The sequence below is a fragment of the Talpa europaea genome (genome assembly GCF_964194135.1).
Source record: "Talpa europaea genome assembly, chromosome: 5".
Lineage (NCBI taxonomy): Eukaryota > Metazoa > Chordata > Mammalia > Eulipotyphla > Talpidae > Talpa > Talpa europaea.
In genome coordinates this window covers 86,612,204-86,627,412 of record NC_140071.1, presented here as the reverse complement: position 1 = coordinate 86,627,412, position 15,209 = coordinate 86,612,204, and the positions used below count along the sequence as shown (strand labels likewise).

Below are 15,209 nucleotides of genomic sequence, written 5' to 3'. Positions count from 1 at the left end.
TGGTGGAGAGTGATGTGATTCATATTAAATTTTCAGTTACTTTATTGATATTCACAGAAAAGAATGAGTAGAGAAAGTATGGTTGAAGACACAAATGCTAATTATAGTCTATCATAGTTTTCTTCACTGCTATAACAAACTGGCTGACCTAAAAAAACAGAAATTTATACTCTCATAGTTCTAGAGATTAGACATCTGAAATCAAGGTATCTGCAGGAGCACATATTTTCCAAAGGTTCTATGGATCATATTTCAATTTTTCTTCCAGTTTGTGGTGGTTGCTGGCAGTGCTTGTATGTTGATGTGTTGCCTTTAGATGTATCACTCTAATCTCTGCCTCAATATCTTCTCATGATGACCTTCTTTCCTATATATACCTGTCACTGTATCCAGATGCCTTTCTTCTTAAAAGGACACCTTCTAGTGTATATATGCTCCATCCTAATTCAACATGAGCTCATGTTAGCTAGATTACAGGAGTAAAATCATATTTCAAAATAAGGCCACATTCATTGGTTGTAGGTAGACAAGACTTTTGGGGGACACTATTCAATGCAGTTACTGGAATAAAAGATTGTGGTTGCTTGTGCCTACCCAGGACACATCTACACAACATCCCCCTGTTTTGCCCCTGGGTAATGAACTAACATAGTAATAGTAGATATAAAAGAAGTGATAGTAAAATAAATTTTAGCAATGTAATGAACAGATATTTCTAATGTGGAGACCTCAAATAATCTGGATATTATTTTCTAATCACAACTTCTGCCTTGCCTTCCCTGATCAATGACTAATACATAGTAATTTTAATATATGGATTTAATTTCCCATACTTTGAAAGGAACTAACCCAAAAATTTCATGTCCCTTGTTATGAGGACTTTCTAGATCACTGGCTCCACTTTATTGAGAAGAGTTTTAAACTAGAAAAATGAATTTGTCTGACATAAGCACTAAATAAATTAAATATTTATTTGTTTAATCCACTGTTACTCAGAGGAATTGCTGTGTTTGTTGTATATGATATAATGTGCTCTTTGAAAGAAAAAAAAAACAGGAATTAAAACAATAATATTTGCGTTGAAATAGAAAACATCATTCAGTTCCTATTGGGAAGGAAAAGTCCATGCCCTTTACACTAGAGAATTTCATGTAGTTATTTAAGTACATATATGGCCAACAACTTCAATCTCCCAAAATTACAAATTTCCACCTACATGCTTTAATTGAGCAGGTGAAGTTTATTAAAAGCAGAATAGTGGAAAAGTGAAAGTAGTCTGTGAAATTTTAAATCTGTCATTCGCTGTGACAAAAAAAAAAAAAAATCCCTGTTCATGGTAGTGACTTTATCAAATATGTATGATTTGCTTTATTGTGTGTGTTCAGATCACTAAGAAGAGTTGCAGGGGCAAGTTATTTCATTTCTAGAAAATGATTTTGTGACATTAGCTTATAAAAAAAAAAAAGGTCTGCTGATTTAGTTCTGATTTAGTTCTGTTTTCCTTCTTGCTCAAGGACAACTCTATTTTTCCTGGGAACATATATTTCATGATTTCTGCCAATCTAGCTGTTCTTGATTTAGAATGCTGAGTTCATTTCCAGTTTTACTGAGAAGTAATTGACACCAATTTACAATTTCATTCATCTTTTTCTTAAGTGAAGTGACCTAAACTCTTCTTAAATATGGGTGTGTTTTCAGTTTCTACAACCTTTTTATGAGTAATAAATCACATAAATTTAAAATATACTACAAAATGATATGCTCTATTAGTTCTAAAAAAGTAAAGCGAAAGTAACCTCCAGTTCATCCTCAAAGTGACTGATTATGGAGGATGTCAGATAGTTTCCCAGTTCAGGCATCAGAACATCAGATAATACATATTCTATCAAGGTCTACTTTAGTAATTTACTAATTTTTTTTCTTAAAATGTTATCTCTTTTCAAAATAAATAACTATGCATTATACACTTTAAGCCTTTTCTGTATTGTGCAACAGGTTTGAAGTTCACATTACCCTTTCTTTTACTTTTTTTAAAGATTTATTTGCTTATGCATACAAGAGCTGGGGTACAGGCCAGAGGTGTGAGGGGTGAGAGGATTCACCAGAGACAGAGTGGGGAACAGAACAGGTGGCTTGACCAATGTATACTGCTGAGGGGAGCAGCGGGCAAGTCAGGAGAGGTCTGCTGCTCCCTGGCTGGCCGGGGATCAAACTTGTGCTGCAGAAGCTGCGCACAGCTTCATAGGTTATGTCTTAACCCCTTGTACCACCATGAAGACCCACACATTGCCCTTTCTGAAGTATGGTGACCAAAACCAGAAAGCATCTAGTTAAAAGGCAGCTGCAAATGTTTGTGAGACTCAGGAAAGAACAAGAATGAGGGTTCACAGAATTCGAAATCTAGATATTATAGTTATAAATCAAGATTTAGAAATTGTTGAACAAAATATGTCCAATCCTTCTATCATATCAAAAATATATGGTTAATGACTTGAAAAGTGGTGTTTAAATTTCTGTCTCCATAGCGGTCTGTGTAGGAACTTGGCGATGTGAAGAGGGCTAGCGCCTGTTCCCGGCCTCACCTAACCACATACCAACCCAGAGCCACATGGACATGCCTGTGAGCAACCCAGCAAACAGGAAGCTCTGTTCCCTTCACCAAACAGTTACTCTCGATCCCATGTAGGGAAACCCTCACTTGGGCCGACTGCAGTGTGTCCCGAACTCCACAAGGAATTTCACAGTTCTCAGTCATGGTCTGCAAAGAAAGACATTGCCCTTAATTGTGGCACCCCTTCTCCAAAGAATCTTCTCACTATGGTCTGATGGAGATGGGAGGGTGGTCAGAGCTGTGTCTTCTAACACGAACATCTCTTATCTAAATCAAAGAACAGTCCTGAACAGTGGAGCTACTTAGCTGTGCAACTAATGCCACCACTTTCTATTTAAACCCCAGTACCCATCGATAAAATTAAACCATGAGTGCACAGGGATTTTTGATGTTATTCTCCCTATTTTTTGTTTTATGTTAAATTTTTCCATAATAAAAAGTAAGAAAATAATGTCAGCACATTTTTTTATGACTTCTAGATAGTTCCAAGAAATTTTATTTTCAATATGAGGAAGTTTGTTTCGCTTGGTCACTGTTGTACTTATTTATTTATAACTACCGATATTGTCAGTGACATGCCCTCATTAAGGTGGGTGGAATAATCATTGTGATCTTTATAATATTGCATTTTCATCCCTGAGTTCATCTTTGATCTTGGCTTCATTAAGAAATTCCAAATATGGGGCCTCCCCTGGTGGCGCAGGGGGTTGAGCGCTGCACTGCGAAGCTGTCTGCAGCCTCTGCAGTGTGGGTTCGATCCCGGCCTATGGGCGAGGGTCCCACATGGCGCGGCAGACCTCTCCTGCCGTGCCCGCTGCTCCCCTCAGCAGTGTATTTCGTCAGTCTGCCTGTTCTGCTCCCTGCTCTGTCTCTGGTGAGTCCTCTCACTCTCCCGCGCATCTGGCCTGTACCCCGGTTCTTGTGTAAATGAATAAATTAAAAAAAAAAATTCCAAATATGTTTCCTGTTTTTTTTTTTTTTGGTTTTGTTTTACTTAAGTAATCTTTTAATAATTGATATTGAAATCCATTGCAAGATGATTTCAAGTTCTTGACACACCAAATTTCTAGTTTAAGCTCAATTTGAAACACTTATTTTTTTTGTTGAATTACATTACTTTTCTGTTTTGTTTTTTTTTTTTTTGTTACAGAATAAGTTTCATTCTTTATTATCAGTATATTTAAAAGTAATTTGGAGGGCCTCCCAGGTGGTGTAGGGGTTAAGTCTCAATGCTGTCGCCACTACAGCGTGAGTTCTATCCCTAGACAGACAGCTGACACACATAGGACACAGCTGACTCCTCCTGTTTCGCCAGCTGTTCCCCTCAGCAGTGTATTTCAGTAGATACACCTGTTCTGCTCCACACTCTGTCTCTGGTAAATTCTCTCACCTCCCTGTACCTCTGGCCTATAGCCCAGTTCTTCTATGAATAAATAAATAAATCTTAAGAAAAAAAAGTAAGGTGGAGATTGATAACGCTGAGACTTAATCCCTTGTGCCACCAGAGGGGACCTTCAATATTTAGTTTTAATTTCAGTTTGCTGTTTCATATCTTGCTCCATCCATTTTGTGTCATAACTGTAGATTAAATTTATCACTTTAGACCCGGCTTATGCTCCAAGATCCATTGCTGTTCATATGTGTAGTAACAGGTATTCAGAGGAATGGTAGCTTTTACAGAAAATAAAGTGTATATTAATCAATCCTAAATTGTAGTAAAGCAAACTGATTTTGTAAAATAGAATTTGAAAGAAAATATAGGCAAGCTAAATATCAAAAGCAGTTTTTGTTTGTTTCCATTTTATTTATTGTTTATTTTTCATTGAGTTAATGTTGGTTTATGACAATGTGTATGATTCAGAGGTATAGGATCACACCCTTTCAGAGTATGTTACCACACCATACCCACCATCAATGCACTCATAATCTTGTACTATTTTCCACTGGACAACCTATCTGCTTTACCTCTAGTCTCCCTTATTTATCTGGTAGCCTCAATTATATAGTCAGATTTCTAGGGTTTGCTTTTTTCTGATCCTTTTTTATTCATTTCTCTGTACCCCATTTATAACGAACCCATCACGAGTTTGTCTTTTACATTCAACTTATTTCACTTTGCATTATCCCCCTCTGGTCCAATCTGTTCTTCCAAGTGATAGGAGTTCAATTTTTTTTTTTAATAACTGAGTAATATATATATATTACATTGTGTGTATATATATATATATATCTCACCTCTTTCTTGTCTTTGGGCAATTTAGTTGTTTCTATAACGTGGCTATTGTAAATAGTGCTGCAGTGAACATAGGAGTGCATATATCACTTCAAATTAGTATTTTTGCATTCTTCAGGTCGATAAGTAGAAATGTCATGATAGATCAATTTTTAATAATTTGAGAAATCTTAAAATTGTTTTCCCTAGAGCTAGACCAGTCCACATTACCACCAACAGTGTAGGGGTATTCCTTTTTATCCATGTCCTAGCCAGCACTTGTTATTTCTGGCCTTTTGATATGGGTTATGTATATTAATCAATCCTAAATTGTAGTAAAGCAAACTGATTTTGTAAAATAGAATTTGAAAGAAAATACAGGCAAGCTAAATATCAAAAGCAGTTTTTGTTTGTTTCCATTTTATTTATTGTTTATTTTTCATTGAGTTAATGTTGGTTTATGATAATGTGTATGATTCAGAGATATAGGATCACACATATTATCACATGTGTGAGATGGTAAGTCACTGTGGTTTTGATTTGCCTTTCTCATATGATAAGTAGTCATTTCATGTGTCTGTCCACCTGTACATCTTCTTGGAGAAATGCCTGTTGAACTCTTCTCCCTAGTTTTTGATTAGGTTATCTGCTTTCTTTTTGTTGGGTTGCATGAATTATTTGTAGATCTTGTTTGCCAGACTCTTGTCAGATGCATGGTATACAAATAGTTTCTCCTATCGGTAGGGTGTCTTTTAATATTAGTGATAGTTTCTTTTGCTATGGAGAACTGTATTGATCGGCGTATTCCCAATTATTTCTATTTTCTTTTGTATATGTAACTTTTGGAGATGAATCCACAAAGACATCACTGAAACTAATGTTTTGTTTTTTTTTTCTTTATTTTAAATATTTATTTATTTATACAAGGACAGGGGTACAGACCAGAGGTGCAGGGGGGTGAGAGAATTCACCAGAGTCAGAGCAGGGAGCAGAACAGGTAGACTGATGGAAAACACCACTGAGGGGAGCAGAGGGCAAGACAAGAGAGGTCTGCCGCGCCATGTGGGATTCTTGCCCGCCAGCCGGGAATCAAACTTGTGCTACAGAGGCTGCAAACAGCTTTACAGTGCTGCGCTCAACCCGCAGAGCCGCCACCATGGAGGCCCTCTTTTTCTATGTATTCATGGTTTCAGGTCTTATATCCAAGTTTTTACCCCATTTGAGTTAATTTTGGCAAATAGTATGAAATACTGATCTATTTTTACTCGTGCATTTGGCTGTCCAGTATTACCAACACCGTTACTTGCATTATAGTTGCTGGGTCACAACTATTAAAAGAATATATTTGACATATTTCCTTGCATTTGTGAAATGTAATAGCAATACTATTTTATGTATTTTTTTTCATAATGACAATATCTTTATAAAAATGGCCTCAGGTTTTGGGGATAAGAAAGTTTTCATCTTGACTGTCCCTTATATTAGTGTGACCTTTAGCAACTGATTCAACTTACTAAGTGTCAGTTTCCTGTTCTTTTAATAGGAACAATAACACCAATATTGTACATTCTTAAGAAGGCTCATATATATATTACTTGATACATATCCTAACATCTAGTGACATTCTAATAATTGTATCAATTGTTGTAGTAGTAGAAATTGCAGAAGGAGATGCAATTTGAATACAAGTATATCCTCTCAGTAAGTTGTAAATGAGGAAAAGACAGCAAGGTTATGTTTGTTAAGAAGTATTGATATTGCAATTATTTAAAGGAAAGTTTAAAGACAATTAGATGTTTTATCACTATTGATTTATTTACAAAATCTGTGATAGCATGACCAAGGGGTACCCAGGGACCCCACAGTTAAGGGGTACATCCTCTAAAATTGCCCATCTACCCCATAAAGACAGAGACTCTTAGTGTGGCAGATCTTTAATAGAAATAGTGAACATAGGGGGCCTTCCTGGTGGCAAAAGCGGTTTACTCTCAGCACTATGAAGCTGCCACTGCACCAAAAGTTTGATCCCTGGCCAGGGAGATAACCCACATGGCTCAACAGACCTCTCCTGTCTCCCCCTCTCACCCCACTGTTCCCCTCAGCAGTGTGTTTCAGTCATTCTGCCTGTTCTGCTCCCCACTCTGTCTCTGGTGAATCCTGTCACCCCCACCCATCTGGCCTACACCCCTGCTTTTGTATGCATAAATAAATAAAATAAATCATAAAAATATGAAAGTAGTGAACATAGAGAGAGGGAAAAAGAAAGGATATTTCTAATAATAGTTTCCCAATAAAATACACCAAATTACCCATTCACTAGTCAAATGCCTAGTCTACCAGAGTCAGCCTGAAACAGGCTGTTGAGGCTGAAGAACTTGCCAGAACTCTAAACTATCATCTGGTAGAGAATAAAAAGAAAAGGAAAATACAATTCTGGGCAAAAGGAGTAACATCAAAATACAAATCAAGATACTGACTGTCATTGTCTCCACCAAGGACCTGGAGAGCATCCTGCCACATATCTATTACTCACCTGACTCTTTCAAGTGGCTCTACTGTTACACAAAATAGAATATTCAATTTTTAACACTTTGCATCTAAGTGTATTTGGAAATTTTAAATTGTTCTCCATGTAGGATTATAGATATGTATGTGCGTACACAATAAATAATTCAAATATGTCATATTTTTTATTTTGAAAATGCCAGCAAAGTATAACACTGAATTTTATTACAAAAGATTTTGGGTGTTTTAAAAAAAAATTCTGAAGATAAAAATTCTATTTATTTATTTATTTAATAGAGGCATGTTTTATTTATTTATTTATTTATTTGTTTGTTTTCTTTATACATGCACTGGGTACAGTCAGAAGCGCGGGAGGGTGAGAGAATCCACCAGAGCCAGAGCGGGGAGCAGAGCAGGCAGAAGGACCGAAGTACACTGCTGAGGGGAGCAGTGGGCGGCAGGAGAGGTCTGCGTGCCATGTGAGACCCTCCTCAGGTGGCCGGGGAGCAGCAGGGGATAGAACCGGCGCCGCAGAGGCCGCGGGCAACCGTTGCACCACCAGGGAGCCCCCAAGATAAAATTTCTTGATTAAGGATTCTGTGTTTCTCATAAGTAGGCTATTAGTTAATGAAGTTATTTGAATTTTTCTTTTCTTTTCCTTTACTAATAATTTATTTTATTTTTAAAATTGAGCTATAATTGATATGTAACCTATTTCAGGTGTACAACATATTTCAGTATTTGTTTATATTGTGAAATGATCATCAAGATAAAACTAATATCCATCTTCACACAAAGTTAAATTTTTTTCTTAGGATGACAACTTTAAAGATTATAGCAACTTAGAAATATGCAATACAGTATTATTGATTATACTAATATTTTATTTTATATGTATTTTTTATTAAGCTACTGCTATTTTACATCCTTATTCAGATGCCCAAGCAATCACACTCCTAGGTATATACACAAAGAACACAAAAATAATATTTCTAAGGGAACTGTGGACTCCCATGTTTACAGTAGCACTATTTACAATAGCCAAGATATGGAAACAAACTGAATGCCCCGGGACAGATGAATGGATCAAGAAGATGTGGTATATATATACACACACCAGAATACTACTCAGAATCAAATAAGACATACTCTTGTCATTTGCAGGAACATGGATGGAACTGGAAGAGATTGTCCTTAGTGAGCACACCAGAAGGGGAAAGATAAATACTGAATGGTTTCACTTATATGTGTAATATAGAGAAATCAAACAACCATTCAGACAAAGACGAATTTTAAAAGTAACTCTTGAAAGCTGACCACAGATTTGAGGTGACCAGAAGAAGAGGAGGAAGTGGTAGGGGAGGAGAAGGGAGAGAAGGAAAAAAGAAGGGTGACCACAGTGGACTATGGAGAAGGATTTGGTGATTTGGTGGTGGATGATCTTTGGGGACCACACCTGAGGGAGAAATTCTTTACTGTGTAAAATATGAACAGGGATGTTTTAATTTTTCATTTATCTTGATTTGGATTGCCTGTGTTTTAACTCAGATCAATGAGTCAGAATGAACCAATTTTTCCAGCTCCTAGCCTCAGAATGGATGTCCTTGAAATGTCAATGAGAACTGAAGCATAGTGGAAGCATTTGCTATCTTTTCTTCCTCACACTATGAATTATTATATAGTCTCTAATTCATATAAATATGTTTACATTTCTAAAGATTTATTTCAAAACTTATTTTTTCACAATTACATTTTTTAACGATTTATTTTATTTATTTATGCATACAAGAGCTGGGGTGTAGGACAGAGGTGCAGTGAGGGCGGTGATTCACTAGAGACAGAGTGGGGAGCAGAACAGGCAGACTGACTGAAATTCACTGCTGAGGGGAGCAGCAGGCCAGCCAGGAGAGGTCTGCTGCTCCATATGTGGGTCAGCTCCCTGGCCATGGGTCAAATGTGTGTTGAAGTGGCTGCCGATGGCTTCATAGTAGTGCTGGGACTTAACTCCTTGTGCCACCAGGGAGGCACCCTTTACAATGATGTTTATTAAAATAAAGTTGGTATATATCATTGTATTTGTTTTAAGGGTTATAGGTTCAAAACTCTGCAAATGTATGTTTTCACCCCATGCCCATCATCACAGTCTTAGTAATGCGCCATGCTCCCTTGGGCCTGTTCCCTCACCCACTCGCATCCTGCCATCCTCCTTATGAATGGTTCAGCTTTTGCATTCAGGTGTCAAGGATTTTTTATGGTTTTGCTTTGTCTGACCCTTTGTTTTGGGTCTCTGTATTAAACACATGAGTGAAACCATCCAGTATTTAATTGTCTTTCGCTTCTGACTTATTTCACTTAGCATTATCCTCTCAACTTCCATCCATGTTGTCTCAAAAGGCAAGAGTTCAGCTTTTTTGTATATGTATTCCTGTGACTCATATTCCTCTGTGTGTGTGTGTCTGTGTGTGTCTGTGTGTGTAGGTGTATACCAATTTTTTTTTTTAATCTACTCCACTGTCTTTGGGTGCTTAAGTTAACAAAACTTTCTTTTTGAATACTTAAGTTAAATTTTTCTAAATAACTCCTTGATGATGGCAAATGTTGTTGGTTCCTTTATGTATTACTATTTCTTTTTTTTTCCCTCACCCCAATGCAAATACAAATAAACACAACTTGCAACTTTTCACTTTAAATTTAGTTTGCAATATGTAGCCACATTTTCACTTATGTTTGTCAAAGAATAAAAATCTTACTTCATTCCCATTACATTGGCCTCAATTATCTAATCTCCATTTAACTTCTGTCTGAGTAGCAGCACTAAAAGTTTTATGACAGGGAAACTAGAAGGTATGAGATATTAATAGCACACAAATAGTTCCTCTTCTATATTTCAGCAAGTCAAAAATAAATAGTTTACATAAACAATCTGAATAGTTTGGGTTAACTTACTCATATAACTTGGAGATATGAGAGAGAACTGAGGATAAAAGTAAGGTTTGTGGTAAGGAGAAAGCAAAGAGATATTATGAGAGGATGAGTTTTGTGTAATTGCAGTTCTTGGTAGAGAGGTTTGTGAGGACCACTATTCCTTCCGGGAAAATGATGAATTAAATCATAACTTTTATCATTAAGATACTATAAAATTATTTTTTAAACATTCTGAAAAAAAAAAAAAAGGAAAATGAAAAAAAAAAAATCTCCTTTAAAGCAAGTTAAAGCAAAAATAGTCCAGTGGAATCATATAAACGTTCCTGAAACTTTCTTCAAGTTTCATAACACTTTTTAAACAGTACTGTTCTCACTGAAAATGGGTACTATTCGGGCCTCCCCGGTGGCGCAGCAGTTGAGTGCTGGGTTGCGAAGCTGCCCACAGCCTCTGCAGCGTCATTTAGATTCCCGGCTCCCTGGCAAGGGTCCTATATGGCATGCAGAACACTCCTGCCGCCCGCTGCTCCCCTCAGCAGTGTACTTCAGTCCTTCTCCCTGTTCTGCTCCCTGTTCTGGCTCTGGTGTATTCTCTCACCCTCCCGCACTTCTGACTATACTCAGTGCTTGTATAAATAAATAAATTAATTAAAAAAAAGAAACTTGGTACTAATGACTATAAAAATCTCAAGATGGAATGTGATAATGTGATTTCAGTGCTCACTGGCTATGCCAGATACTTAGAACACATGTTAACATAATAATTAAACTCAAGCTTCCACTTTTATATAATGGGCACATTTAGGAATGAAAGGTAGTCAGAATCCCAAGCAGTCTATAAAACTATAATTAGTACATTTTCTATTGAGGTATGAAATCTCAAACCTCCATCATGCCATTTTTTATAATAGTGATGGATGAACATCAAATTCCTTGAACTACAGATTCGTAATGTGTATTTCCCAGAGGAAAGAAACAAGAAGAAAAACAAACAAACAAACAAACAAACAAACAAACAAAAAACTAAATGGAATCCACTGGAGTAGTATTATTTATAGAAAATCTTTTGGATTAAAATGTAATTGCTCTGATTCTAGATCAATAAAATCCTATCAATTTAAGTTTACGTAGAACAGCTAGCAACAAACATAGTCTATGTAATTGATGTTGGTCTTGGATTTAAGCAAATCGCACATCTGTATAATTCAATTTTGGGCTTAGTGATTCTTGTATTAAAAAAAAAAAGATGTAAAAAGTGGGGTCATTAAGACCTGAAAAATAAAGCTCTGAATATTTAAGCTGATATACAATGCACACACAAAGTGTACACACAGAAACAAACGTGGATTATAAATCAATCAAATTTTAGTATGTGGGGAATTAGTGTGTAAGCATATGATTCACCAACAATATGATATTTTTTCATCTTGCAGGAAAAAGTTCAGCATTTGCAGAAGGCTTTTGCTTCAAGAGTAGATAAATCTACACAGACTGAACTTCTAGGCTATGATGTAAGTAGCTATATAAAACCATTTTTATCTTCTTTATTGACATTCAGACCTCCACAGCTTATTTACCTCTGCTTTTGCTGTGTCCCTGCACTGACTTAATAGGATTTAGTGGCACACAATTCATCTTTTGCTCTTAAATAATACCCAAATACCTCCTGGAACAGCAAAAAAAGATAATTACAGCTGGTGACTAGCATACCAATATCTTATTAATTTGTTTCTAAACCAACATCTCTAATTCACTCTTTTGAATTAGTTAATTTGCAGACATGTGGAAGGTACAAATTAGAATACTGGGACAATTTATTTTTAAGAAAGTACTAATTTATTTATCAACAGTTTAATATAGTTATTATGTTTGCAGTCACCAAAGACCAAGCACATCATTTTAAAATTCTGGCACATAAAAGGAATAACATCTTTGCAGAGAAATTTTCAATAATATTTTCGCTCTTAGGCTTTAGTGCAGGCAGCAGAAAGTAATTTAATTGAAAGTTATCATTTTTTCTGAGTATAAAATACTTCAACTGTCAAAATAAGATTGTAAAACATGTTTTAATACAAGACTGCTTCAGTAACACTGATGATTTTGGATAACTTGGATTCAAATTTGATTAAATGCAGCTATATATTTTCCTTTTGCCTAAGCTCATGACTTTAAACTTCCTTTTCTGAAAAAAACAAGGGAATATCTTATTTTACTTCCATCTAATATTAGTGAGAACTGTTTCTTCTATTGAAAAGCAGTCAATACTATTTTTGCGCTATACTGATAAGCAGATATATTTTTGGTTGATCCATGAAGGTAAATAACATTAAAATTTATGTTTATCTGTTTTAATGAGTTTAATAATATAAAAATGAATCTTTGTGTTGCTTACAAAGTATATTAATATGTTTAGTTAAAGCTATTTCTTTTCATTAGGAAATAAAACATATTTTGAATTACAACACAAATTGTTTTTGAATATTCATAAATATTATTTTAATGTAACGTAACATTAAATATCATGCTGTTGTTTTGAATTTTTCTTTTACATTTAATATATATTTAACCTAAACACCTAGATAGTCTATCAATATTGTGACTACAATACTTCTGATATACCAGTAAAATATGTCATTAAAATGATGTTAATATTTCTTATTTTAAAGAAGAAATAAAATTTACTTAGTTCCATGAAGGTTTTACAAGTAATTCAACATTTATCTCTTTTGGAAAATGTTTTCTTTTAGAAAATTTGGAATACATATTATTAGCATATGGGCTATAGAACCAGTGTGTATCTTCGCATATAATATCTTACATATTTTTAAATCTGTAAGATAGAGTTGTCTAATAAGTGTAATAAATCTGTAGTTCCCACAGATTTTATTCCAACGTAATAGAATCATACACTACAGGAACTACAAGTTAAACTATTTTTTAAAGGTATATTTTATTTATTTATGCATACAAGAACTGGGGTCTAGGCCAGAGGTGTGGGGGATGAGAGGATTCACCAGAGACAGAACAGGCAGGTCTACTGAAATACACTGCTAAGGGGAGCAACAAGTGAGACAGGAGAGGTCTGCTGTGCCATATGTGTTAATTCCCTTGCCAGGGATAGAACTCATGCAGTAGTGCCTGGTAATAGTTTGATAGAACTGAGACTTTAACCTTTGCACCACCAGAGAGGCCCACAATTTAAATTATAGACCTACTTCAATGTGTTCAGTTTTAAAGTATGCTTAATGGCTTGCAGAAAAATGAAGTTATTTGATTTAATTTTTTATTCAAAGTCATGTATTCTTAAAACAAATGGAAAGCATATATTTGGGTTAAAGGAGTCCCTTTAATTCAATTTGAGAAAATTATGCTTGAGACTCTAATATTCTAAATCTCCAGATGATTTAATTATAAAACATAAGAGATATGTAACGCTATTTGTGATTGTGAGAAATAGTTGCTAAGAAATGAATAGTACCTATGGGAAGATAAAGCTGTATCTACTGGTGAACTTATGTATTTAACTATATCTTATGTATTTAACCATATAGATATTTTCTTATTTCTTCATTTTTTATTTAATGCTATTTAGTTATCTAAATGTGTAAATAAAATAAAGCCATGAAAATAGTTAATTCTTATTAAATCACCATTTTCCTTACCTTTCATATGTTTTAGTAAACATTTTAATGTATTTTGCTGGAATAAAAGTAAAGAACAAAAGTTTCTTGATAGTATTTCCTTAAAGGATCCCCTGATACAAATATCCGTTATTATTTAGGTATTTAGGTTATTATTTAGGTAGTCCTTAGCATTGTATAATAATCTGTTCTGATGAATTCATGAGTCATATTTCTGAGTGATCAATTCTAGGAAATACTCATTAAAAATCAGGAAATTAATTACCAAAGATAGCATAAGAAAAATTACGCCAGTAGCTAGATGTAGCTGTAGTAATAAACTTCAGTTTTTGTATGGAAAAAAACTGGAGAGGGAATTTTTTTTAAGGTTTATTTTATTTATTTATGTGTACAAAAACTGGGGTGTAGTTTCAGATGTCTGGCGGTGAGGGGGGAGATGATACAACAGAGACAGAATGGGGAGCAGAACAAACGAGTCTACTGAAACACACTGCTGATGGGAGCAGTGGGAGAGACAGAGAAGTCTGCTGCGCCATGTGGGTCACCTCCCTGGCCAGGGACAGAATTAATGGCACAGTGGCTGGAGATAGCTTGAGAGTGCTGAGACCTTAACACCTGTGCCAAGGCGGCCCATGGAGAGGGAAATATTTTAAAGAAATAAATTTGAAATAAGGCATTTTAAATGTGATAAGTTTTGTGACTATTTAGAATATATGATTCATCAATGGTATAATATTTTTCCATGTTGAGATATTTTCTATGCTATATGTAGATATTTATAAATAATTTTTCAAATTTGTATATGTAAAAAGAATCCCTTATACAGTGATTTATAATTTGGTCAGGTTTTTCTCAGGAAATATAGTCTTACTTTTTTATTTTTTTCACAAATAAAACATATAATCATATATATATATTGTGATTATTTAAAATTTACAATGTCAGAAAAAGATAATGAAAAATCTTGTAGAATCTTGTACATTATTGATGATTCTTATACTCTCTTATTTTCCTCCTAATGCTATCAACATTGTTCACAAATTATAATTTATGGATTATTATTAATCATGTTTCAATGATACAAATGTCAGAGTACTACAAATATCCATTAATAAAATTTCCTTCGGAAGATAGCTAAAACCACAATCTTTTGCTTAAGCTGGGAAATAGATTCCCCAATGACTTTAATTATAATGGAAACTATTAAAAGAAAAATTTTTAAAGAAAGTTTAAGTTTGTCTAATAAACCACTTGTATCCTGCAACAGATTTATCAGGAGACTTGAAACAAATGTTACTGTAAAATGTAAAATGCACAT

The 15,209-nt window shown here is 34.8% G+C and overlaps 1 protein-coding gene across 2 annotated transcripts in view; it reads left to right on the top strand.

Moving 5' to 3' along the window:
- CCSER1 (coiled-coil serine rich protein 1) overlaps positions 1–15,209 on the top strand; it is a gene marked incomplete at both ends in the record, with an annotated part of 1,131,842 nt that overhangs the window by 559,435 nt on the left and 557,198 nt on the right. For both annotated transcript variants that reach the window (XM_084233722.1, XM_084233723.1), the window contains one exon: positions 11,684–11,761. In XM_084233722.1, the coding sequence (XP_084089848.1) occupies positions 11,684–11,761 (78 nt within the window). The remainder of the gene's footprint in view (positions 1–11,683; positions 11,762–15,209) is intronic.